Raw genomic sequence first — 27,810 nt, 5'->3', positions numbered from 1 at the left:
TCCCCGCTCAGGTCCCCGGAGTTCACCTTCTTCTTCCTGGTGCATGTAAGGGTGAAGACACACATGGTGTTTTTGGGCCGTTTTTACTAAGTGCATTTTCAGATCGTTAAAAACGCATGCGTTAAAAAACGCATGCGTTTATGTCCGTTTTCCGAAATTGCGCAATGAAAACCGGACAAAAACGCATGCGTTTTCAAAAAACGGATGCGTTTTTTAACGCATGCATTTTTAACGATCTGAAAACGCACTTAGTGAAAACGGCCCAAAAACGCCATGTGTGTCTTCACCCTAAGTGCTAGGCTTGCGACACAAATTTAAATCTTAAATCCCGTGCATAGTCGTCCCCCCCCCATTTGTGCCGCGTGAAAGCCGGCGGCGATTGCGGCACAAAACGATTGCATGCGACACAATCCCCGTATTTAGAGGGACCTGCTCAACTTTCAATTGACTGTGAGAGGCCTAAATAAAAGCAAGATTCGTAAATTACCCCATTATGGAAACTACACCCCTCAACGTATGAGAAGGTTTTTTTTAACCCTTTAGGTGTTTTATAGGGGTTAAAACAAAATGGAGGTCTAAAATTGTCATATTTTTTGGACAATACATTCATTTTGGGTGGAAAATTAAACATTTACAGTGGATTAAATGACAAAAAGCTCCTCAAAGTTTGTTACCCAATTTCTTCCGATACCCCATATTTGGTGGTAACCTGCTGTAAGGGCGCACGGCCGGGCATAGAAGGGAAGGAGGCGCCATCCAGAGCAGATTTGCATTGTCACATTGTACAGGCTATAATTTATTTTCCTTTTTTTAGTGTTTATATATTGGGGCTTATTTTTTTGCCACATGAGCTGCACTTTTCTGGTACATAATTTGGGGCATCTATAGTTAAAGGAAACCTACCATTTCAGATCGTCGGTGTAAGCTGTAAACACAGAGCACCAGCTCAGGGTTAGCTGGTGCCGGTGCTTAGTTTCGTTAGTGTTAAAACCGCGGTATCGCGGTTTTAACACTTTTTAAACTTTAGAGCAGAAGCTGCTTCGGCGCTGCGTGCGCACGATCGTGTGCGCGCCTACATAGGAAATGTCGCAGCGCCGAAGCAGCTTCTGCTATGAAGTTTAAAAAGTGTTAAAACCGCGATACCGCGGTTTTAACACTAACGAAACTAAGCACCGGCACCAGCTCACCCTGAGCTGGTGCTCGGTGTTTACAGCTTAAACCTACCATTTCCTTTAATTGATGAGATTATATTAACTCTTTGTTGGTGGAGGAATTGAAAATCATCACTTTTCGGAACGTTTTTTTTGGGGGGTTTTTTTGGCCGTTCACCATACCATAAAAATAATATGTTATTTTTATTCTATGGGTCTCCATGATTATGGAAATACCTCATGTATAAGACTTTTTTTTTTTTTTTCCCCAATTTAACTGAATGAAAACTAATTTGGAGAAACTAATTTGCAAATGTTAGCATCACCATCTTTTTAGAGGCATAATGTTTTTATTTTTCGGTTGAGTAATCTGGTCAAAGGCTTACTTTTTGCTGGAAGAGTTGTTCTTTTTAGTGGTCTTATTTTGGAGTGAATTTTTTAACCCTTTTTTTTTTATCTTCTGAAGCCGGCCGGCCCGCCCTAGGGGATGGGAACGCGCGCACGCACGGCTGTCAGAGCGGAGGCACAACGAGGGGCATGGGTGAGCCCGTGACACCTGGCTTCTGGTTTCATACTAGCTGTCAATAATGAGCTACATTGTTCATACAGTTGAAAAAAGACGTGTATGTCACCAAATACATCAGCTTTATATACTGTACACACTATGGGGCTCATTTACTAAGGGTCCGTGGCCGCACTTTTGTAGGATATTCCAACGTTTTCAGGGACTGCACGGCTGAGACAGCTATTTAGAAGGGGATTGTGTCACATGCGATCCGATTTTGCCCCATCGGCACCGGATTTCATGCGACACAAATCGGGGGGCATGCCATCGGATGATCCGACTGATTCGGACTGAGCGCGGGATTTAACTTTAAAATTCTGTCGCAAGATCAAGCACTTACATGCACCAGGAAGAAGATGGTGATCTCTGTCGGACCTGAGCGGGGAAGCGACACATGCAGGATATCAGGCGCACGGTCTTAGTGAATCGCGGCACAGTGCATTATGCACGGTCAATGCACTTTCGGGATCTCCTCTGGATGGGTAAATAAATGTGCCCCTATGTCTTATGTTAGTATATCGAGGTGTATGTGTATTATGGGATACAATATTATTACTGGATATAACTGTTGAGTATATATTTGAGAACATCTATTTATAACAGAAGTTGTATTGTACATATATATATATATATTGATCTGTGATATATATATGTAATATTCACACATATAGATATATGCACTCATTTCAGTTTTAGGATTTTTCCATTCCTCTTTTCTCCTCAGTGCTGTAGTCGTGGCCGAGTGGTTAAGGCGATGGACTAGAAATCCATTGGGGTCTCCCCGCGCAGGTTCGAATCCTGCCGACTACGATGCCTTCTTTTTCTTCTCTAATTCTCCCTAAATTGCTTATTGTGTGTTTTGTACATCTCTCCCACCCGTGCAGGTAGATGTGTGGGAATAAACTGTACCTCAGTAAAACTATCGCGCAGCTTATGCTTATTTTGCGCCATTTTACGTCATTACAGATCCGCGCGTGCGCAGTTGGTTACTGCCGTTTGACTCCTCCAGGCTTCCGTCCAGAGTCTCCTAGCAACAAGCTGCTCCCCGGGACCGGGTACGAGAGGCTTTCCGATGGCAGACGATGATCTGGAGCGGCTCCTGGACGAGGTGGAGAGCAAGTACTGTCACCCGGGAGCCGCGAGCGGAGCGGCCCCTGACCGGAGGAGGTGAGGGGCTGCTACAACTCATCAGTGACCACTGTGTATATCCAGGAGTCTCCCATAGGGGGCGCCCTGCCCACAGCCCGGCCTATAAAGCCATGTCCAATGCAGTTCTTGATATACACAGTAGAGATGTATAGGGGCTCATTCACACGCTGCATGTGGCTGCGTTATTACTCAGTGCTTAGGTGCAGTTCACATTGGCATCAGATCCCACTAACCTGTAATGGAGCCCATAACGCAGCACAGAGAAACCTCTTGATGTCACGGCGCTCATCTACAGCTTGTACCAAGTATTATTGGTATCCCCTCTCCACAGGATTACAAGCTGATCAGTGAGGGTCCGAATGCTGGGACCCCCACTGATCATGTGACCAGGGGGTCCCTATTCTCCATAACGGGTGGAGCGGCAGGGGGAGTCATGTGTTCTGCCCTTCTATTCAATTTTATAAGAGCAATGGAAATTGCGCTCAGCTATCTCATAGTGAATGAGAGCGCCAGAAATACCTGAGCGCTGTGCTCTGCAATTTCTGACGTTCCAATATTATTGCATGGACACGTGACGGCCGAGCGAGCACATGTCAGTGCGCTGGGGAGGGGTGACCGCTGCCCCATAGCAAACAGCGCTGCCCGGCCGTACATACAGTGAAGGATACAGCAGGCACAACCCCTTTATGAAGGTTAAAATGAAATCTACCATCACAATCCATCATGATAAACCAGGGACACTTACTCATAGATCCAGGCACCGGGACTGTGGTAACCTTCTTATATTTGTTATCCATGGCCTCCCTCCTTCTAAACTCAACTTTTAGAAATAGCTATGAACGTGTTACAGATGCCCTCTGTGCCCTGGATTCACAGGCTGTTATACTGTCTAACCCTCAACTCTGCACTTCCTGTAATCTCAGCAGCAGTGAGCACACAGGGGGAGGGGAAGAACCAACTTTATAGTCAAAGGGGCTCATTTACTAAGGGCCGCGCTGCTCACTTTCGTCGGACTGTGCACCTTTTTCGGGGATTACACGGCTTGCACAGGTATTTAATAAGTGTGTGTGCTCGGATTTTGCCGCACGCTGTCATTTATTGGCAAAACTGCGCTGGCTACCATGCGACACAATTTAGGGGGCGTGCTGTCAGCCTATTCGACTGATCCGGACTGAGCACGGGCTTTATCTTTCAAGTTGCAAGACAATGCACTTACATGCACCAGAAGGAAGAAGGTGAACTCCAGCAGACCTGAGCATGGAAGTGACACATGCAGGATATCAGGCACACGATCTTAGGAGGCCATGGATAACACATATTAGAAGATTACCACAGTAACGGTACCTGGGTCTATGAGTAATGTCCCTGGTTTATCAGGATGGGCTGTGATGGTAGATTTCCTCTAGGATGAGTGGAGATGGTGAAGGAGGACTTGTCCTCTAGGCCTCTTTGCAGCACCCATTGTCCTTGTATCTAGAATTAGGAATTTGATTTATACCTAAAGTCTGACCCACTCTCAGATGGGTGGTCCTAGGCTGTAACAACCTAGCTCCACCCATCTGACAGTGAAGATCTATTACTGTTGCTGATAGACAGCTTTCTCCTTATCCCTGTGCATAGAGAGAACAAGATGTTGGCGGAAGCAGTCACGTGTATCCATGCCCCGGCCTGAATCAGACCTCACTGATAATTTTTCCTATAATATATCATTCTATTATTACTAGATATTATCCCTTTTACCCCGATATCTTCACCCCTGACTATGGATAGTGTAAGGTTTTGCAACTAATCTCCATGCAGTACCGGCACAGGCCATGGTCAGGTGTGGTGCTGTCTTTAGACGAACACACCCAGTGAGACCAGCCATTGAATTTTACATATTTTTTCTTTTTAGGTCTAAAAACCCAATAGCGGTGAAGACGGTGAATGATGATGAGGATGTAAATGTTGATGATCTGATAGAAGATATACTGGATGTTCCCTTCTATGAAGAAAGCAAGGTCTGGATCAGCCGCACAAATGTGTATAATGTTCCTTTAACCATGTGATAGAGCCCCCCAGGAGGGATTATTACTGGGGGGCAAGACCTAAAATCCCATTGACCTTTACTTTACTCTTGGGATATAAATTGCTACTAACAAAACATGTCTTCTATCCTGGGAGAGTGGATAAGTATTTGCTGGCCTTCCCTCAAACGGGACCCCCCATCAATCAGAAGAGTAAGGGTCTCTGAGTATCCATTGGGAGAAGTGGTGTGTATTCCTGTCTTAATATGCTGTAGGTTTCGAGCACTTACCTCTTAATAAAAGGTAACATCTGGCCCCCCAAGGCACTTTTCATACTAACGACCTCCTCAGGTAGGTCATCAGTATGTGATCAAGGGGGTCGAACATCAAGACCCTACAGCAATCACTTGTTCTGGCTTCCTCCATGGCATTGTCTACTATATAGTGTACGTTGAGCTACAATTTCCCTCTTGCTATACAGTGGATGGAGGTCAAACCCTCAGCGATCACATATTGTGACCTCCCATGACTATAGAACATCAGTATGAAAAGCACCTGGGGGAAGGGGGGGGTGCAGACAACCCCATTAATGGCTTTAGGATAGATCCAGCTTGGAGATGGAAGTATTCCTCATATGAAGGCTCCCCCTGCCCACCAGTGCATATAGCCACAGGAAGAAAATGTAAGCAGCTGAACAATAAGTAAGGCTCATGTGGGATTAGTTTTGGATTAGTACATATACAATCCTCCTGGATGGCAGAAAGGCTTTTTGGGGCATATACTATACTATATTATCATGTGGCTCCTGCTTATAGGTCCTTACAGCTAGGACAAGTTTCTCTTTCACAGAAAGCTTAGAAGATAAACAGATGGCCACTTGCTCATATTGCTTGTTAATACTGTGTATGGCTACCAGTGTGTGTCTTACCTATAAAGTGTAACTCCCATGTTATAATGCATTCAACCCCCCTTTAAAAACGAACAGAATGATGCCCAAATTATATTCCTTGCCCTTTTCTTCCTAAAGTTATACCATTTTCTGTTTTGCAGTTGCTTGTCAAATATTTTCCTCAGCAGCAGTGAAGAGGGCGGAGACTAACCTCTTCTTGTATCCGCCCTGATGTTGGGTCACATCTGCTCTGCCCTCACATCCCATGAATCCTTGTGTTCTTTCATTCAGTAATTTAGCAGCAAATCCAGTTAGATTCCAACAAGTAAATCCACTGAATAGTGTACATAAAGGATCTATATCCTCCCTCGCCTAGTAACTCTAATAACATGAAGGAGTATGTAATAAATAGCAGAAACCAGCAATGAAACAGTTACATGAAGTGTATATAGTGTGAGCTGTGTTGTGCAGATGGTGGGGGATTGTAGCTCCAGAGGAGTCTATGACACACCATGAAGTGTACAGAGACAGAGAAAGTTCTGTAGAATCACAGCCTGGGATGGAGGGACTGATAGGGAACAGGGGAGATCTTGTACCTCACTATTCTGTGTAGGAGATCTGCATCCACAGATCTGCATACACTCAGCTACACACAGCTCTATTTAAAGGGGTTGTCAGCGGAATGAATGGAGCACAACTGCAATACCACGCACTGCCCATGGCCAGGTGATGCCGCTGGTTTTTGAAAGAAAGCCGCCATGTTTTTCAGCTCCTGTTAACCCATTTCTGACCACTGAACACGTTCTCTCATTCCTTTTTAGAAACAAAATGCAAAATCCACAAGACAACAATCCTGCAAAACATCTCAGCAACTTACTGGTAAAAAGTAAGTGAATCCCCTTTTTAGTGGACTGTTGAGGTGTTCGTGACCTGTTGTCTCAAGAATCAATTTCTATAAGTGAGAAAATATGAATATGACTACACGGGGTCAACCATTAACCCTTTTAAAACCTAGCTAGTCTTGCATTTTCCATTTTCTTGTATTCCCCTTTTATGTTTGCTTACTCCTGTGCCTTGACTGAGGCCGCACAGATCCCAGAGGCTTGTGCCCCTGCCAGCTCTCTATGTATTACATATTTATCAGGTCTATAGTCAGTCTTGGGCCCTATGCACACAACCGTCGGGGGGAATGTACGAAAGGCCGCAAGCTTGCGGCTGTACATACGTCCCTGAGAGACAGCAATGGCCACACGTACGGCTCTGTACACAGGGAAAAGATAGGACATGTCCTATCTTTCTCCGTGTTATGGTGCCGTGCATCGCTATTTAGAGCGGAGGGGTCACCCCTCCTCCTCTCCTTTGTGGCTGATGTACGCCTGCCCGGCTACGGCCTGGCGGGCATATGTTCGTGTGCATGTAGCATTATAGAGGGTAAATGTTTATATAGGGAAGACAGGACTCCATTCTCCGGATTGGCAGGATTCCCATCGTTCAGACCCCCTCTTTGACCTTCAATGTAAGGATACATTGGGCGGATTTCCAATGTGTCCTTATAGCAGAGATCTAGGACCGGGTGACGTATCCCACTGTATGAGTATACAGTGGTATACGTCATCTGGTACCTACTCCTCTGAAAGAGATGAGTAAGGAACATTGTAGACAGTGATTGGCTGCTGACGATGTTCAGGGTGTCTCCCCCATTCCCCCCCCCCCCCCCAGATATGCACAGTGACATCACTGGGGACCTCCCTGAATGTACGCTCAGTGGAAGCCATAGGAGGATACAATATAGTTGCGTCCATCCCCCACAGGCTTCTTTTCATCCTATATTTCTTGCTGGATACTAGTCAGAAGGATGCCCCCACATGCTAGTATACATCCATGGATACATTCAGCTTATATGCTGAGCTCAGTCATAAAACATTGTGTGAATGTAACCCTAAGCCCTACCCCTTACACAGGTCATATACTCTTGTTATGGTGACACTATGCCTTCATGTATACAAGGACTAAGTATTCTAAACTGCCATTGTCCCCTTGTGCTGCAGATGCTGTCCGGTCTACCTCGGTGGCAGCGCCATTCCTCTCGGTATTGGGACAAGTGTTTCTGAGCGGTAAGTAACTGGTTCAATATCTTCAAAGTAAGTCATCAGTATCAGATCATTTGTGGCCGATCCTACCTCCTGTGGTGCTCAAGCCTTTGCAGTATTTCTTTGATGCAGATGGATGTAACATTCTGTTCTCTGACTATTAAACTATTAAAGGGGTTGTCCGCTTGGCTGAGGTAGGAAAAAAAAAACTAAAAATATACCAACCTCCGATCCAGCATGGCGACTCCCATCACCGTAGGCCAGTAGAGGGTTCAAAGTACCAACAGAGACCAGCGGAGAGAGGAGGAGACGCAAGCGAGCAGAGGGGAGGGCAATGGATTTTTGTTTGTTTTTGGATTTTTTTACAGTAGGTCACTAATACAAAAATTTTTTTTTAAATGATCCCAGACAACCCGTTTAATACATGTACAGTGTATGTAATTCTGATCTGGTGCAGGATTGTAAAATGAACATTAGGTGGCAGCATTGCTACGTCATAAGACTTTTCTAGATTCTAAAATGAACAGTAGGATTAGAAATCCTCGCTTTTATACCGAAAACCTATTTTTAAATAAAAAACTAATGTGAGGTTTTCAGACTATGTCAGTGGACTTGACTATTCACATCAACAGAACATGTTCAGTTCTTACCATCTCAAAGAGAACCTGCCGCCAGATCTTTCCTCATTCAACTAGCCGCCCCCTCAGGTAGGGGATGAAATGTCCTTTCTAGAATTCCCTCTTTTATGCAAAAACTTCATTTACTTTTATGCTAAACCTTCAAATCCATTTACCTATCAAAAAATGTCCCTCAAAGTCAGGAAAATATGACTCTTTTTAACATGAGATGAGTCAAGTTTAGTGGTTGCAGGGGGAGTGTCCCTTCAGAAGCCAGAACCATTGGTTCTATAGCACCTAGAAACAAGCGTTTTCTGTCATATTAAAGATAAGAATCTCAAATTTTAGATCACATCAGGATTATGGTTCTATAGAACTGGGCATAAAAATAGTCGGGAACTGGATCTTTACCTGCAGCATTGCATGTCCTGTATCTCTGGTTCTGACACATAAAGCAGGTTCTAGGTTCTGTAGAACAGAAAATAGGGGCTGCTGAAGGGATCCTACCCTGAAACCAATAAACTTGATTTGTCTCATGTGGAAATGCAGTGAGAAGAGTCATATTTGCCTGACTTAGGGGGTTGCTTTTTATAGGAATATGGGACATTTCACATAAAAGAGGGAATTCTAGAAAGGATATTTCATCCCCCACCTGAGGGGCGGGGGCAGTTTATTGAGGTAAAACCTTGTTATAGGTTCCCTTTACATTCCTGAAGTCAGGGTTGTACATGTTCTCAGCAATACACTATGGGGGTCATTTATCTGGAAATTTGTACTTTCTTTTTTTTGGGAGGGGGTTTGCTTGTTTGATTTTCACGTCCATATATGGTGGTCGTGAGCTCGCCACAAAACAGCAGCCGGCTAACGACCGCCATAAAGCTGCATTATGCACGGGCACTGTGCCTGAGCCGGGCGGCTGCACCTCTAAAGATAGGGCAGATCCTGCAGCCCCCTATGAAGAGCAGCGTTCACCACTCCTTCCCCCGGCTTATCTGGCATCTGATACTGTGGGCTTATCTTATTCTTAAACTTTATTTGTGACTTTTTGTGACTTGACCCACAAATTTGCATTTGCAAATGCACCCAAAAAAGTTGCAAATATAAGAGAAAAGAAAAAACGAAGATAAATGACCTAAGTCCTGTGAAGCGGTGTGCAGGATGCGGCTCTGCAGTCTAGATCGGTATAAGTGTAATACTTGTGCAGGTGAGTCCCGTTACTGTAATAGTTGCTCTGGGTTGGTGGCTTAGAGTAATAACCCAATAACACATCCTAATATACTCCAAGACCTGCTGTAAAAATCAGCAGCCAATACTAGTAGTCCCTACAGCGGCAACACACAACCTGCAAAGGGAGCGGCCTAGTAGCATGATAGCGGCCCCCTGCCTGGCTGAGCCCACAGCATTTATAGGTTGCGTCCAGAGAGTTTTAAAGCTAAGCGTGCATTGTTTTTTAAATGGTCACAAAACTTTCTAAAAAACGAAATATTATAACTTAATCTAAGAAATGTTGTTCTTTCCTTTGGTCCTCACCTCTTTCCAAAACTGATATTTAATCCAATATCTCTATTTAAGGGAAATCTACCATCAAAATCCATCATGATAAACCAGGGACATTACTCATAGATCCAGCACAGTGACTGTGGTAATCTTCTTATATTAGTTATCCATGGCCTCCTTCCATCTAAAATCAAATGTTAAAATTATGCTAATGAGCTAAAAGTGCCCTGCGTGTGTTACAGAAGCCTGTACCCTCGACTCACAGGGTGTTACACTGCAGCAACACGTGTCAGAATGCTCCTTCAGAATGTAACAGCCTGTGAAGCTACAGCATGGAGGGACTCTGGTAACACCCACAGAGCCTTTCTTGTTCATTAGCATAATTATAAAAGGAGGCCATGGATAACAAATATAAGAAGATTACCACAGTCACAGTGCCTGGATCTATAAGTAAGTGTCCCTGGTTTATCAGGATGGATTTTGATATAGTCCTACTGATGCTTTTTGAGTAGTTTTATGAAGCAGATTCTCTACTACTTGTGTGTGCAATGTATGGGAGACATAATGGCAGCTAGTCTCCACTCACCAGCATCTCCTGGTGAATAATGCAGAATACAAGCCAGACAATGGCTGGAAATGGTTTCCCTGACTTTGTATTTGCTCTGCGGCTGTTTAGCTCATGTACTAAGCAGCGGTGTGACATATTAGTACGGTGTGTATAACATAACATAAGTCCTCACAGTATCACGTCCACATCCTTTTCTATACACCACAGATACTATAGTTTGTTCCTTCTCTCCAGAGCCTGTCACCAGCTGCGCTGCACCGCCTGTGACTTTAACATTGTGACGTTTGACGACTACCGATGGGACGCTTCCTGCGACTACCTCTTCTTCAGGTACATTAGTGAGATTGCTGCACTTAAGCTAAGTGTAACCCAACGATCAGAGACATCTGAAAGATTTCCTGCCCACAACCCGGACACCCTGCATTGTGATGAGGGGGAAGCAGCACGGATCCAGCAGTTAGGACTTCCTTTATGTCAGGCCGCTCTTCTATACTTACAGTAATTGTTTGGGGAGAAGAAGAGAAACTACTTAAGACGACTTCTGCTCACACTGAAAAGACCACAATAGACTCTGCTAAAGAGCAAGAAATGATGGAGGGTTGTGGAAGTGATAGCATCACGGCTCTTGCCTTATCAATATACACAATGCTGAAATAGAAGTGCCTGGATCCTTTTGCTACCCTTCAAAGAGGACCTGTCACCAGTTTTGGTACCCTATACCCACTACAGGTCCACTTGGACTCCTTGGGCAGTGTTTGTACTGAATATGACCCATATGAATAAGCCCTTAGTTTACTCCAAATGGGGGAAACCCCCGAAGCAACTGAAGTACAGGCAGTCCCAAGGACACCTGACTTACAGACAACCCCTAGTTACAGACAGACCTCTGTGACCTCTGGTGAAGTCTCTGGATGTTACTATAGTCCCAGACTGCAATGATCAGCTGTAAGGTGTCTGTAATGAAGCTTTATTGTTAATGCTGGGTCCCATTACAGCAAAACATTTTGAAAATTCAATTGTCACTGGGGCAAAAAAAATTTAAAATTATAAAATATACAGTTCCGACTTACATACAAATTTAACTGAAGTACAAACCCAAGGAACCTATCTTGTATGTAACCCGGGGACTGCCTGTATGTGTATTTCCAAGTTAACCTTTTCATGCAGAAATTTAAGCTCCTTATCAAAATTAGACAATAGAAATAAGACATCTGAAAGTTTCCTTGTCTCATAAGCTAAAGGTTTGGCCGGTGCAGTTTCCTGCATCATAAGCCTTGCATGGCGAGTACCCACACATGCCGGGCCGTGACCATAAGGAACATGTGCAGGGAGCTGCATTAAATCTTACTCATCTTTTCCTCCGCAGGCCTGACTCACACAGCCGTTGTCGCTGCGTTTATCATGGACTGCGCGGTCTTCTTAATCATATATGATACAAGGATCCCATTCTTCCCTTCATCATGATTACAGCAGGGACTCCTTACATCATATATCACTATGATGCTGGGTGTCACATCCATGAAACCACCCGTGGTCATTTAAAACTGCCCTGAGTGACATAGCCAGCACTGTAGGTTATTTATCAGACATATTACATCCTGAAATCCCCACAGTCCCCATAAGTGAGATGTAAAGGACATGATCCCCTTCTCTAGTGTACAGTATAATAGATGCATCACATTTACTCTGTACACCATTGTGCCTATTACATTGCAGATTGGTGTTACATGTTTTGAAGACCATTCTTTCATTCTTGGTATTTTGCAGGAACAGTATGCCCGAGCTCAGCAAACTACAGACCAAGATGATAAGGAAGAAGGGCTCCCGGGCCTACGCCTGCCAGTGCAGCTGGAGGTCCATCCAGCAACTCACTGACCTATCCACGGAGCCGGGGCTGCGCTGGGTGTGCGGGAAGCATTGCGACTGAAGACCACGTCATACATGTGCCTGGAGGTTTTACTATAGTGATACATAAAGAGATCAGGTATTATACATCCGCTCAGGACAACACCAGGGACCCTGCTATGGTACACAGATATCAATGAGAAGACCCATTTTTCCACTTTTCTGGAATTTTCTCCATTCTTATTTTGGGTGACCCCCTTCCCTCTCGCCATCCATTGTCTCAATGTGTCACCTTCACAAGCCCAAGGCTCCCTGGATAATGAAACTGCCCGGACCCTCCACATAGGTAGCACAGACCCCCATGACAATTACAGCTGATGATAGGGTCTTGTCATACGGTGATGATGTAGAAGATGGCAGTGCAACCCTTCTGGCAATATACTTAGATTTGCACTTGTACTGTTTTACCAGCAGAGTCTGTAGCTGCTGAGATATCATGGGATTGATAGGAGACAGTCTAGAAAGAGAAACTTATTATCACCACGATGAAGTCGCTGTCCCTCCGGCACTGCCAGATACATCAGAAGGCTGCGGCCTCTGGAGCCCGTGCTGCGCAGTGGACAATTGTACATTACGCCCTGCCTGGTGTAGATTTGCTCTAATAGCCACTGACTGTTCAGCTCGAAGGGTCCGAGGTCATAGGTATTGCTATTCTGGCATAGTAATTGTCATCATGTCTGAACACTTTGTTATCAATGGAGATAAACCAGATGTAGAAGTGTCTGAAATTGTCTCATACCCCTCTCCCCATTAAGAACACATGCATACTTGGCTAAGCTGAGCGTGCATGTGTTACTGGGGAAAGTGGAGGAGGCATTGAGAGGAATAGCTGAGTCTACATCATCCAATCATGTGGAGTGAAAAAAACCAAAGACATCAATGTTGTAACCTAAATCAGTATTTTCTGTATAATTAACAATAGATTTCTGCCGTAAAGGTCTAGAATAACAGCAGTGTAAGGCTTTATACACACTACTGTGGGCTTCACTCGGGCGTAGCACCCGGCTACTTGTGAACAAGCTCAATAGACCTCTATGGTGGCGGTGATCTGGCCACAATTTGTGTAATCAGATCATGGCCCCCAATACGGTTGAGTGCGCAAGGCCTAAACCTTAAAGGGTTATTATCTGGGCATATGAGTCCTAGTTTCAGATGCCCCGGGCAGAAAGGACGTTTATAAGCATCTTGAGAGAGGCCAACTTCAAATGGCTATAACTGCTGAACCCTGGCACCTAGAAACATAGTATCATAGAATGATGTCAGAATCTCCCGCTTTATTATGATACCAGGATTGCGTCTGGATGCGTCACAGAACCAGAGATATGCAATCTTAAAGTTACAGTAAAACATTTAGATTTTTGTATACAGTTTTATATCTCCAAGATTTCCAACTGTAAGTTCCACCAGATATGTGTTTCTAGGTGCCAGGGTTCAGAAGATATGGGGGGTTTGAAGTGTACCCCCCCTCCCCCCAACCTAAAGCTAAAGGCAGAATGTAGTAGGAGCTGTGGGGAGACACAGATTACTTTGCAGAATTGTAGAAGTACATGCACCCTCTGCATCTGAACCTGGGGAAGAGAGATAGGATGAGATTCTACATATTTATAACCTATTTTGATAAAAGTTTTTTTTTACATTTGTTGTCATTTATCGCCTAATTTTATAAAGAACAAAAAAATGTAATTAATAAAACTATCCTATCAAGTTTCAGTTTCACGTGTCATGGAAAAACATAGTAAAAATTGTTTTGATATGTAAAGCTTTTCCAAAGATATTGTCATTGTGCATAGCCGAACTGCAAACATTGAACTGGACATTCACGTATCAATGACCCACGGTCTCAAAGGGGTTAATTTAATTCATCTGCATATATGTACATTTCTTAAATTGGATGTGGTTTAAAAAAAAAAAAAAATGTCCCTGTGTGAAGATAATTTCCCGTAAATGTAGCCATGTTGTCCCTTAGAAACGAGATTGTTGTCTTTGGATACGACCACTGCTGCAGATGTGATTGCAGAAAGAAACAAATAGTTTCTGCATATGAAATGTCCGGGAGTTACTGCATGTCCCACAGCCGTCCTGTGGTGATGGTGTGGCCGGACGCCTCAATAACGCGTGTGACCAGTGCTGCCAGGGTGCAGGGGTGGTCGTATCCAAGGACAACATGACTACATTTGGTAAATTATGTTCACACAGATTCATATTTTTAATAACATCCAATTGAATAAATGTATGTTCATGGCAGGTGAATGCCAAGATGAGAATACACATTATATATAAGAATAACACTTAATAAAAAGGTTTATTTCTATAGGGCCATCACATTCTGCAGCGGTGCACAGATCAGAGGGTCCATATACAGGCAAAATAAGACATTACAGAGTAAAAACATGATTATATAAAACAATAGGAGTGAGAACATCAAGCGACACCCACTCCAGCGGCCACTGTGTCCCTCTACACCTCCTCCACATCCGCTCGAAGGTGGATTAGTGGCTGTAAGAATCGCAAATTCTTGAACTGCACAAGAATTTGACACTTTCACTGCTTCTACACTAGAAAACTGTTGTAGAGCAGTGGTACATCTCCCCCATCAGTCATTTCTATTCCTTCATTCATTCCAATTACAGAGAGACGTAAGATAAGATATTATGTATAATCTATCTGACTTCTCCTGCTCTATAACAAGCTGCTTACAGATAGGACACTATGCACAATTTGCTCAGCTCCTTCCTGCTCTATAAAATGCTGCCTGCAGATAGGACACTATGTACATTCTGCTCAGCTCCTATTGCTCTATAACATGATGCCTGCAGATAGGACACTATGTACTATGTATAATATACTCCGCTCCTCCTGCTCTATAACATGCTGCCTGCAGATAGGACACTATGTACATTCTGCTCAGCTCCTTTTGCTCTATAACATGCTGCCTGCAGATAGGACACTATGTACATTCTGCTCAGCTCCTATTGCTCTATAACATGATGCCTGCAGATAGGACACTATGTACTATGTATAATATACTCCGCTCCTCCTGCTCTATAACATGCTGCCTGCAGATAGGACACTATGTACATTCTGCTCAGCTCCTTTTGCTCTATAACATGCTGCCTGCAGATAGGACACTATGTACATTCTGCTCAGCTCCTTTTGCTCTATAACATGCTGCCTGCAGATAGGACACTGTGTACATTCTGCTCAGCTCCTTTTGCTCTGCCTGCAGATTATCTTGCATTTTCTTGGTAAAAGTTGCTGAAACTGACAACATTTGGTAGTTTGTGCTCATCCCTGTGTTGGTTACCTGTGGGGATTGATCACAGCAGGGAGGGGAGGCCGTACAGATTGATAATGGATGGTATTGTGCACTTTTAGTACGCGTGCTCCTGACAGCTTATGCCTTTCAGGTCGGCTTTCGTCTATGAATTTTCTGAGGGTCGTCGCCCTTTGGTATTTCAGTCGGTGCAGTCTTTTGTACGCCCTTCGCTGCTGTTTTTATTTTCTGGCTGTGACTCCAGTAGAATTTAAGGACACGGTAAAGGACACCATGCTGGTTCTCGCGAATGACCCAAAGAGGCTTTCACCTCTACAGATACTAAAATGAATATAGGTGAGTGCACAGAAACCCATGAGCCTGAGAGATGATTGGACGGTGCGTTGAATGGAGAAGTGGCCTCATTGTACATCGCTCTATCATTTAAACCAGGGCTGGTGCCAGCATTGGGCATACTCGGGCAAGTGCTTGGTCCCAGACCTGCTGGGGGGCCCACATAAGGCTGTGCATAAGGAATCTAGGAGGGTAAAGAGGACTGTATCTTACAAATCCATGGGGGCGAGGGGGGCTTTATAAAAAATAATCATGAGGAGGCTGTTTGGGATGATAAACTAGGGAGTATTTTAGGGAACAGGAGACTCTTTTAGTTTCTGAATTTTTAATGTCACCATGTGAGTTCACTGCAACGGAGCCACTGAGGCTCTGTCACCCAGGGGCCTACTGATACCTGAAGCCGACCCTGATTTAACCACTCAATTTAGCAGAAGCGCAATTCAGAAAAAACTTGAAAGCTGAACTTGGATCATCCAAGTATTAGTGTGATAACGTCTGAGAAGTCGCATTACATGGGCACATATTGGGATGTTTCCTTCCTTCGGCTCTGTTCCTGTTGCAAAACGAAACTGATAATATAGATGTGAATGCAACCACAAATGTTAAAGGCACAAATTAATTACCTGTGTAGCTGTGATTACAGTATTAGGGTGTGATATGAGGTTTACTAGAAGCTCCAGTAGTGTGTTGTGTGGTTTTTTTTTTGTCTCTCTCCAGCAGCTTCCTTCTCCTCCAGCCCAGCACCCGTCGGTGGAGAGCATGTAACCTGATCCCTCTGTGAGCTGATAGTTTGTACAATGTATTGATACTTGATTGGACAGCAGGAAGACGTTCACTGCAGGGTATTAGGAACATTATATCAAAAATAGATGGATATAGTGTAACAGTGTTAACATTTGGATGTTCTGCCGTTGTTTCGGAGCTGATAGTTGGCGACTTAACTGCTGTGACTCATTCTGTGACCCCTCCCCCCTTTCATCCCTTCACCCCCCCTCCCTGCCTGCTGCAGAGATCCTCTATATAATCTGACACCTCAGTGGGGGGGTGAGCATCAGGCGTCTGTCTTTTTATTCCTCTGGCGAGCATCTAGCCTCTTAGTGTATCTTGTTGCAACTCCCAACTTTAGTTGAGACAAAAGAGGGACAAAATGTGATTCCTCCTTAAAATGTGGGCACCAACTCCCCCCTCAAATTGTGGCCCCCAGCTCCCACTAATATAATGGGTCCCCTCATACTGAGTCACCTACCTCTCCCTGTTTCCCAGCAGCAGCTCTTCTTTTTATCCTTTTCATGCTGTGTGTCTCTGAAGCAGTCAGGCAGGATGACATCATACCATGGTGACTTATGGCCTCTATTACAACAGTAGGAGAGGCCCAGAGCTTTGTATTCAGGTAAATATACTTTATGTCCCAGGACATACCACCTGCCGGCTAGTACAGGGCCTGGAATCCGGGACTGTCCTGCCGAATCCGGGACAGCTGGGAGGTATATGGTGCACATGCACCCCGATGAATTCTATGCCAGGCCCTGGTGCAGGCTAAAGTAAATTCACTGGGCCCAGTGCATCCTCGATTTGACCTGATCGAAAACTGACGTACAAGGCATGATAAATCTCCCCAAGTGAGTTTAAGTCCATCTTGCAGAGATTTCAGAGAGAAAGTAAGGCTAACCTGCGGTACATTGCACCCTATGGGGAATGACAGCTGATTATGCATGAGCCGGGTTACCATGCCTCGACTGATGCCCGACTAACCCAGTTGTTCTCAGCCTGTGTGGGTCAACACCTGTTTGGGTTAACTAGGTTCATATACACTCACCGGCCACTTTATTAGGTACACCTGTCCAACTGCTCGTTAACACTTAATTTCTAATCAGCCAATCACATGGCGGCAACTCAGTGCATTTAGGCATGTAGACATGGTCAAGACAATCTCCTGCAGTTCAAACCGAGCATCAGTATGGGGAAGAAAGGTGATTTGAGGCCTTTGAACGTGGCATGGTTGTTGGTGCCAGAAGGGCTGGTCTGAGTATTTCAGAAACTGCTGATCTACTGGGATTTTCACGCACAACCATCTCTAGGGTTTACAGAGAATGGTCAGAAAAAGAAAAAACATCCAGTGAGCGGAAGTTCTGTGGGCGGAAATGCCTTGTTGATGCCAGAGGTCAGAGGAGAATGGGCAGACTGGTTCGAGCTGATAGAAAGGCAACAGTGACTCAAATCGCCACCCTTTACAACCAAGGTAGGCAGAAGAGCATCTCTGAACGCACAGTCCGTCTAACTTTGAGGCAGATGGGCTACAGCAGCAGAAGACCACACCGGGTGCCACTCCTTTCAGCTAAGAACAGGAAACTGAGGCTACAATTTGCACAAGCTCATCGAAATTGGACAGTAGAAGATTGGAAAAACGTTGCCTGGTCTGATGAGTCTCGATTTCTGCTGCGACATTCGGATGGTAGGGTCAGAATTTGGCGTCAACAACATGAAAGCATGGATCTATCCTGCCTTGTATCAACGGTTCAGGCTGGTGGTGGTGGTGTCATGGTGTGGGGAATATTTTCTTGGCACTCTTTGGGCCCCTTGGTACCAATTGAGCATCGTTGCAACGCCACAGCCTACCTGAGTATTGTTGCTGACCATGTCCATCCCTTTATGACCACAATGTACCCAACATCTGATGGCTACTTTCAGCAGGATAATGCGCCATGTCATAAAGCTGGAATCATCTCAGACTGGTTTCTTGAACATGACAATGAGGTCACTGTACTCAAATGGCCTCCACAGTCACCAGATCTCAATCCAATAGAGCATCTTTGGGATGTGGTGGAACGGGAGATTCGCATCATGGATGTGCAGCCGACAAATCTGCGGCAACTGTGTGATGCCATCATGTCAATATGGACCAAAATCTCTGAGGAATGCTTCCAGCACCTTGTTGAATCTATGCCACGAAGAATTGAGGCAGTTCTGAAGGCAAAAGGGGGTCCAACCCGTTACTAGCATGGTGTACCTAATAAAGTGGCCGGTGAGTGTATATAGGAGTGCCAGCTCCCACCTCCCATGTGTCGCACTGGAGCTTTCAGCTCGGCTTCGCTACTCTCCATCCATGATACAGACCGCACACAGTTGTAAATGCAGCACAGGAGACGTGTGATGATTCATTCACCGGGTCAAAGGCTACAGGGGCCTATGACATGTGGCAGGTGTGCTGGACCAAGGTAAGTATATTTTATTTTATTTTTTGGGGAGGGGTATTCCTGTGACTACTGTGGGGCATCACTGTGACTCCTGGCTACTGTGGGACATAACTGACTATTGGCTACAAGGGGAATCACTGTGACTACTGGGGGCAGATGCTGTGGCTACAGGCAACTGGTGGCATCACTGGGACTATTGGGGGCATCATTGTAATCAATGAAAATAACACCACATCACAACATGAGGAACTATATTAAAGGATCACAGTATTAGGAAGGTAGAGAACCACAGGCCTTACCTGAGCATGAAGGCATGAATAGTTAACCCTGGGCCACCTCTTTAGGAAATCTGGGAAGATGAAAGAAGTTAAGTATGTGGAGGAGCTCATACATGACAAAACTTTGAGGAAAAGTTACTGACATTAAGACCATACCTTGAAATGTAATATTTAGCACAAAAAGGAAAAGCATATTCCTAAATCAGGATTTGAAAAAAAATCAACACATTTTTTGTGGTTATTCTGTATAAATTAGTCCTTTATCCCCTCCTGACTGTTCAGTAGAGGAAGGCAGACTACATTCTAGTACATGAGATCAGCCCCTTAATTGGATTTCCGGTGGAGAAGAGTATCTTGGATTAGTTTATTATAACGGCTCAAGTTTAATTACATTCATGAAATAGTGATAACAATCCCCAATGAGTTCACAATCCATTTTTTTTTTAGAGAACCACACCGCGCAACTAAACCTCATCCCGTCTGTGATCTGTATGCTAGAATTTTGGGGCCTATAATAATCATGAAAGGTTCAGTAACTTAAAAAAAACTGTATAAATCAGTAATACAAAGAAATGCGTTCACCTTAGTAATATATCTCATTCACTTTGGCTCTTATCATCCTCCTTCCTAATCTGCTTTTTACTCTGAATTCCATCTTGCTAGTAACAGGACTCATTGGGCTTTCAGATTATTGAGAAACAGGGAAGAGGGAGCAGAGTCACTGCAGAAAGTGAACAGCAAATTCACAGAGAGAGAGAGAGAGAGTGTTACTCTTCATGGAAACCCTACGGGCTACTGATTTCTAGAAGTTTTTTGAAAGATTAGATACACGTGGAGGGCAGCCGCTCACGACCTCAAGCTGAAGAAATGTTGTGTGATGCAATAATGACAAGGTGGCCAAGTCCTAATCCAGCCAAGTCCCTCGTCTCACTGACTTCTTTGTTATATTATTATCCACATGATATCACAACAAGCTCAAAAAAGGAAATAAAACACATCTACATCTACATAAAAATGTTCACCTGCTCAGCCAAGGGTTACAAACTATCAGAAAGCAGACTGCTTCCCCAATTTTGATTTGGCTTAATGCACGACTAGCTATTTTCATACTCGGAACTTCCTCTAATTCTGTCTAAATCTACCCCCCCACCTCCCAATGCTGCCGTTACTCATCTGTAAGACTAATCTAGACGAAATACAAAGATTACTAGGCTTATACTGTAGTTCAATCATTGAGATTCTGTGGGGCCACTTATCAAGTGACTTTTGCGAAAATTCTGTTGACTTTTACACCATTTTTTTGGTGCGTGCCTAGTTGAAGATTGATTTGCACAATTTTTGGTCTGGATAATTCTGTCTGGATAATGTCTGGAGTTCTGAGGCCTAAAACACACAAGTGAGTCTGATGCATCAAACTCCTATTGTGTCCTGGCTGGAATAACTGGCCCAAACGCGACCGGAACTGATCCGCCATGAAGAGTTCAGTTCCGTTCTCCGAGCATTTCGGCCGGACATATCGGCAAGCACGCAATGCGAGTATGATGTGAATTATTCGCTCTTGGGTTTTAGGCTTCAGACAGATTCATCACTTGCGCTTTTTAAAACTGCATAACTTATGTACTAAAACACAACTTCTCCGAGGGTCACCTTACAGGCTTCATCATGTTCTCTATGTAGCTGTGATTAGGGATGAGTGGACCCATTCAAATCTGGGTTTGGTTGAACCCAAACACTCAACCCCTTCAGTAACACCAGCAAGTGATTGTTACCCTCTAAGTGCCACCATGAGGATCGCCACTCCTCGTGACATCATTGGGAGGGACGATCATAGAAGGGAGCACTGGAGCAGGTGAGTATAAGTAGTTTATTGTTTTTACAGCCCCCGCCCCTCCTCGGCCATATATAATATTATTTATTCCCAGGCAAACTCTTTTAAGAAACCAAGATCTGTGAAGTGGTGGGAAAAATTTGATTGAATGTACACAAAAATTTTGCACCTGCACGAGCCGAGTCAACTGAGAAATAAGAAAAACGGAAAGTTAAAAAGTCACAGATGTTAAACGCCCCAGGACTTTTTTTTAGGAAACGTTCACATTATTGATAGGACGTTCCATCTGGATTTTTCGTAAGATTTATTCTTATCATTTGACTTCAAAATCCACAGTCAGATAAATGGCCAACGGAGGGGGACAACACTGCAACAGCAGCCTTCGGGGGGGCCCTATGACACTTAACCTAGGGCTTGTGGGAAGTGGTAGACTTTGAAGTGCTTTAAAGAGGTTGTGCTCAAAGTGGATTCTGTGTCACCTGTCACTAATCCCCTCAGAACTGACGTCCTCTCTTATAAACAGCGGGGAGTGAGTGCAGTCCCACCCAGGTGCAAGAACCTTAGGTATCCTATAGGGCAGCAGTGGTGAACCTTTTAGAGTCCGAGAGCCCAAACTCCATTCAAAACCCACATATTTATCACAAAGTGCCAACAAGGCAATCTAAGTCAATCAAGGCAATCTAAGTCTTAACTTACCCATCTAAGTCTTAACTTATTGCTAACTGATCTGTCACAGCTTTCAATCGTATCAGCGTCTGAGGATGCCAATACAGTTGAAAGAAGGAGGGGAAATTTGGATTCTTCAAAGAATGGCAGGGGCCCAGAGAATGAGCTCCAATGATAACCTAGCACTGTCCAGCCCCAGGCAGCCAAGAACATGTCACTTTAAATTGGCACAGAGTGTGGCATGACCTTGGCTGACCAGGACTAGAGGAAGAAGCCATGAGTCATGTCTGAAGAACTCTGTACTGGGGCAAACAGAGAAAGCTCTGAGTGCCACCTCTAGAACCCGTGACATAGGTTTGGCACCACTGCTATAGGGTGTTGTCCATATGAAAAGACCCTTTCTATAATTAATACTTTATAGTCGAGGACCTGATAAGGATTTTGTATTGGAGTCCATCATCTCTAGGTGATGCTTCTTGTGGGAGTTTAGTGGTGGGACACCCATTAATCCATTACACTAGTGATGAGGGGACCAGTTAAAATCAGAGTTCGGCTGAGTTCAGAACCAAGTCTGCAGCATCAAATTACTATGAAGCGGAAGCACCAGCACTAACATGTCATCAGCGCTGTGCGCCCCCATTTTGGGGTGGATCGACGCTCTTGATGACATCTGGGAAACAGAATCCTCCCCAAAACGATGGGTGACCCAGACACACAAAGTTTGGTATGAACCCAAGCTTTGTGGTTTCGGTTCACTTATCACTAATTACCGCCTCTCCTTTTGATAAATTAAAAGGCTTTTTTGCCTGGGGGCCACTCCTTGAGTCTGTGATTTCACTTTCATACTTTTCAATAAAGTTTTTGAGACCAAGCCACCGAATATAATAGAAAAATCTGAACTGTCCTTCATATGTTCTCCACCTGTTTGATCTTCATGTGAAAGTAAACAATGATCCTGGTATTGAACATCGAATACCAAAAATATATTGGAAAACCATATATCTTTTTAACCTAAAACCTTCTCCAGTTGTCCCTCTTGCATAACGCTGTCACTCCCATGGCTTGTTCGCTAAGTCATTGTATGATTTCCACTAATTGTCAGACTGGAAATATTTCTAGAATGGAGGAAATACATAACCGGAATGGTTTCTGTGATTCATTGCTGTGAATTACTAGTGAAAACACACAAGGTATTGGGAATCCTCCCTTGTCCTGGTCTGATTTGGGATCAACATACACTTTCTATTAATATCTAGTGCAGCTTCAAGAAAGTGTTGTCATCCACACGGGGAGGACGGTCGGTGGTTCTTATAAATAATCCTTAAAGGAAACCTACCATGAGGAATCTACCATGAGAAGTAGATCTGGTGGAAGATTCCTCCTGCTGCCTCTGCCCTAATTTGCAATCTAATAATCCTTGAACCTATCCTAATTTGTTTAAAACTTTATATTAGTAATATATAAATTACCTGCAGAGGCTCCTGGGGCGTGGTTTAGCCTTAGCTCCCAGTGCCTGGCCAGGCGACTCCCCGCCCCAGTAGCCTCTGCAGGTAATTTACATATTTCTAAAATAAAGTTTTTAACAAGTTAGATTAGGTTCCAGGATTATTAAATTACAGACTAGGGTAGAGGCAGCAGGAGGAATCTACCATCACATCTACTTCTGATTCCTTATGGTAGGTTTCCTTTAATCATTAAAGGGATCTTCCCACTGACTGGAATCACTATGGGCGCATCTTGTGTTTTCTACCTACATAAGTAGCAATTATGACTCAAGAGAACTTCCCATGAGTCACACGGGAGCTGGGAAAATAGAACAAGTCAATAACTTGGCCGGCAGTGGAGGATAAATAATAATTATAGTTTTTTTTCCAGAAACAGCATCACATGCAGCGTTGTAGCTTTTCCTCAATCAGGTGAATGAGGCCTAAGTGTCGTAATGCCGCACACACTGATGGACAGTCTGTGATAGACATAGGCATTTTTCTATATGCTTCTGTCTTGGGGCCCTTTTCAATATATGGATGGATTTTTCCGGCCATATATAAAAGATGTGGTGTGAATGAATTCCAAGATGTGGTTTTCACGGTATTATTTCTCCTCCTGGATGGGAATTGTTTGTGTGCTGTCAGCGCTTCCATAGCCTGACCCTGCGACCTTCCTCCATACTGCCGATTTGCAGTCCCAGGCATTTCTCCAGCAGGATGTAGTAATCACATTACAGGTCTGTGCCGCCCTGAACCTCTCCCAGCAGGGGAATGCCGGACACCCCCGCCATAGACTTGTTACTATGCAATTACAATGTATGTGCTGCATGGTACAAGCGTATGGTGGAAGTTATATCAACCAGCAGACTAGTGGACACTATAGACTCTCTATTCTCTCTATACACATACTGCTTGTAGAATTATTTCAAAGTTGCTACCGATAAGAAAAATAACGGTGTGACTATTGTGCTAAAGGGGTTGTCTGACTTTCATAAAAATTCTAGAGGTGGGCGGGGGCTGTAAAAAATATAATAAACGAGTACTTACCTCTTCCGGCGCTCCCGCAGCTACATCCGTTGCTGCCGTGTCCATGTTTGTTTACAGAGGCACCTCTGCTCCGGCAATTTCCAGCCCCCTGGCACGTCCACCCGACCCTGTCCCTGCACTGTCGGATGTAGGCGCGGGAGTCCCGGAGGAGGTAAGTACTTGTTTATCTTTTTTTACCGCCTCACTTCACCTATATTATGAAAGTTGGACATCTCCTTTCATTTTTGACCAAGTTTTGTCCGGACAAAGACAAACTTCATAGCTTCAATTTTTAAAATTCAAAGAAAAAGGGGGATTTTTATGCTCGTCGATTTCAGTAGGATCCATTTCATACAGACCATTGCCCTTTAATGGAATTTTAAAAATTGATTAAAGGGGTTTGCTGGGACTTCTGGAAAAAGCCAATTAGGGTCAGGGTAGGGGTGGCAAAAAGATAGCGTACTTACCGTGTCTGGCTCCCGATCCTCTAGTCACTCCGGCACATAGGGTTTCCAGAAGATCTACCCACCATTAGGTATCACTTCCACTGACCCCAGGATCACACTTTCATCGTTTAGCCCGGTTGAAAGGAATCACATACATTTTCAAGTTATCCCCTACCAAAGATTTGCACAGGACTGCAAAGAGGTAGCCTAGGCCTGTAGTCAGATATCTATAGTGGTGCTATAGACTGTGAGTAGAGCAGCAGTGCTCAACCTATTACTCCAGGTAATGTGCTTGTTATCTTTGGGGGGTCTCACCAATAAGCAAGTCAACCCCCATATGATGTATGGGGGATGACCTAAAAAAAACTTGTGCCAATTCTTAAATATTCAGTGCTGAAATAGTAGCACCATATAGTAGTACATAATAGAGGATCTCTCATTATCAGATGGTGCTAGGATCATAGGTCTTGGGGTTCGTTGCTTTGTACCCTAGGTGTCCATGGGTGTTATGACCCACTTTATCCATCACACTATGTAGCTTTGCTGTGGTATCACGTTGTATCCCATGTAGAGCACCAGAATAGGTTTAAAGGGGAAACTTTGTAACCAAAGAAAATACAGAAAATGGGAAAGGAACATGAATATATGGAAATTATATGATATTTAACAATTATATCACTCTATCAGCAGTAACAATGTAGCCTTGGACATTAGGAGCCGGGCAGGTGATAAGTCGCGGGATGATGAGAGTCGTACATTGTTTTCCTTCGCCATCTATTTAAGTCCATCAGTTATTTCCTGTTTTGTTTAGACGACAGATTAGGAATCCTCTGTTACACCCAACTAAAGAATTCACCATTTTCATCTAATAAGATGGAGACGAAGCAGAAGATCAGCCCCGTGATTTCCTCTCAATGGAATATTATATTATTCAATTCAATAAATTCTATTAAATTACCATATATACTCGAGTATAAGCCTAGTTTTTCAGCACACAAAAAATGTGCTAAACCCCAAACTCCCCAAAAAAATATATCAAAACTCACCTTTCAGGCTTCCCCCGCTGCTGGCTATATACTGGGGCAGGGAGCTGGCTATATACTGGGGCAGGGGGATGGCTCTATACTGGGGGCTGGCTATATACTGGGGGCAGGGGGCTGGCTATATACTGGGGCAGGGGGCTGGCTATATATTGGGGCAAGGGGCTGACTATATACTGGGGAATATGGGCTGGCAGGCTATATACTGGGGGGCAGGTGCTGGCTATATACTATGGGGCAGGGTCCGGCAGGCTATATGATGGGGAGGCTGTGACCAATGCATTTCCCGCCCTCAGCTTATACTCGATTCAATAGGTTTTCCCAGGTTTTTGTGGTAAAATTAGGGGTCTCAGCTTATTCTCAAGTATATACAGTATTCAATTCAATAAAATAAAATTTAATTTCTGACAAAAACTTTTAACTTATTTTCACATTTCTACTAATGTGATTCAAATGGGGGTCATTTATCTTAATTTTTCTCCCTTTTTTCTGTTATTTTTGCACCTTTTTTTTGGAGCATCGCCATTTTTTGCGCCTTTTTGGGGACATTTTGAAATGTGCACCAGACATTTGTTTATTGTCAGTAAGACACATTTATCCTCTATTCCAGACGTGCCTAATGTCGCAAATGACATTTATCTTTTCAAATTGTCTAAAAATTGCGTGATTTTTTTGCGCAAAAAACTCCAGACTGAACCATACTTAAGGAAAACTTAGAAAATGGAAAGAAGGGACTTGAGACATTTGGGTGACATTTTTGAGACATTTTTAATAAATGTCTCAAAAAGAGATCTGGAAAGAAAAACAATTTAAAACAAGGAAAAGGTGAGATTGAAAAATTACTGAAGAAACAGACGGAAAAAAGACAGGAAAGGCAGTCCCCGGGTTACGTACAAGATAGGTTCTGTAGGTTTGTTCTTAAGTCGAATTTGTATGTAAGTCAGAACTGTATACTTTATAATTGTAACCCTAAAGAAAATCTTTTGGGTCTCTGTGACAATTGGATTTTAAAAATGTTGGGTTGTCATAAGAACCAGGATTAACAATAAAGCTTCATTACAGACACCTGTGATAACTGTTACAGCTGATTATTGTAGCCTAGGACTAAAGAACAATAAATTACCAATTGCCAGAGGTCCGTTTGTAACTAGGGGTCGTCTGTAAGTCGGGTGTTCTTAAGTAGGGGACCGCCTGTATTCCACTTCTCAAAAGATTAAAGGAGACTTTATCAGAAACTTTGGGACACTAAACCTCCCAGAGTTCTGGGTGCCCCAAATAGCGATATATGAACGCCTAAATTGGAAATGTATTGCCTCATGCCCATTACATGACTGTGATGTGTCCAACTCGCATCAAACCCGCAGCACGTGCTGGCAGGACCTTCTGGCCCGAATGCTGACATTCTGCTAAGTTCAATTTTGGTTGGTAAGATGTTCCAGCCAGAACATGCTGCAAGGCATATCCCATGCCTCTTCTCAGCATGTCATGTGACCAGAGTGATGTCATCTAAGGTCCTTTACCCAGTAAGATTTGCACCGTCTACCCCATTTATGTATCTGATCACATGAAATCATAGCAGCTCCACGGACTGGTCCCTCTTCATACAAGGTAGGTATTTGCTGCAAATTGCTAACCCTGTTAGGCCCCTTCCACACTAGCGTTGCATTTCACGTCAGGGTGCAATGCGTGAAAAACTGGCGTTTTTGGCTGCGTTTTTGTTCCATTTTTCCTTGGAGTCATTAGCGTTTTTTGCGTTTTTCACGCTCGTGTTGTTCGCGTTATTTTGCGTTTTCGGTGTGTT

The 27,810-nt window shown here is 43.9% G+C and overlaps 1 protein-coding gene and 1 non-coding gene across 2 annotated transcripts; both read left to right on the top strand.

Moving 5' to 3' along the window:
• Nucleotides 1-2,444: 2,444 nt before the first annotated feature.
• TRNAS-AGA (transfer RNA serine (anticodon AGA)) lies at nt 2,445-2,526 on the top strand. Its single transcript has one exon. It is a non-coding gene; the product is annotated as a tRNA-Ser (tRNA).
• Nucleotides 2,527-2,695: 169 nt separating this feature from the next.
• On the top strand, nt 2,696-14,147 carry CFAP418 (cilia and flagella associated protein 418). Its single transcript, XM_072151459.1, has 6 exons — nt 2,696-2,883; nt 4,760-4,865; nt 6,582-6,646; nt 7,809-7,874; nt 10,767-10,862; nt 12,300-14,147. The coding sequence occupies exons 1-6, from the start codon at nt 2,789-2,791 to the stop codon at nt 12,457-12,459; spliced, it is 588 nt and encodes a 195-aa protein (XP_072007560.1). The 5' UTR covers nt 2,696-2,788; the 3' UTR covers nt 12,460-14,147.
• Nucleotides 14,148-27,810: the final 13,663 nt, after the last annotated feature.

Source organism: Engystomops pustulosus, chromosome 5 (assembly GCF_040894005.1).
Source record: "Engystomops pustulosus chromosome 5, aEngPut4.maternal, whole genome shotgun sequence".
Taxonomy (NCBI): domain Eukaryota; kingdom Metazoa; phylum Chordata; class Amphibia; order Anura; family Leptodactylidae; genus Engystomops; species Engystomops pustulosus.
This window is presented reverse-complemented; position numbering and strand designations above follow the sequence as displayed.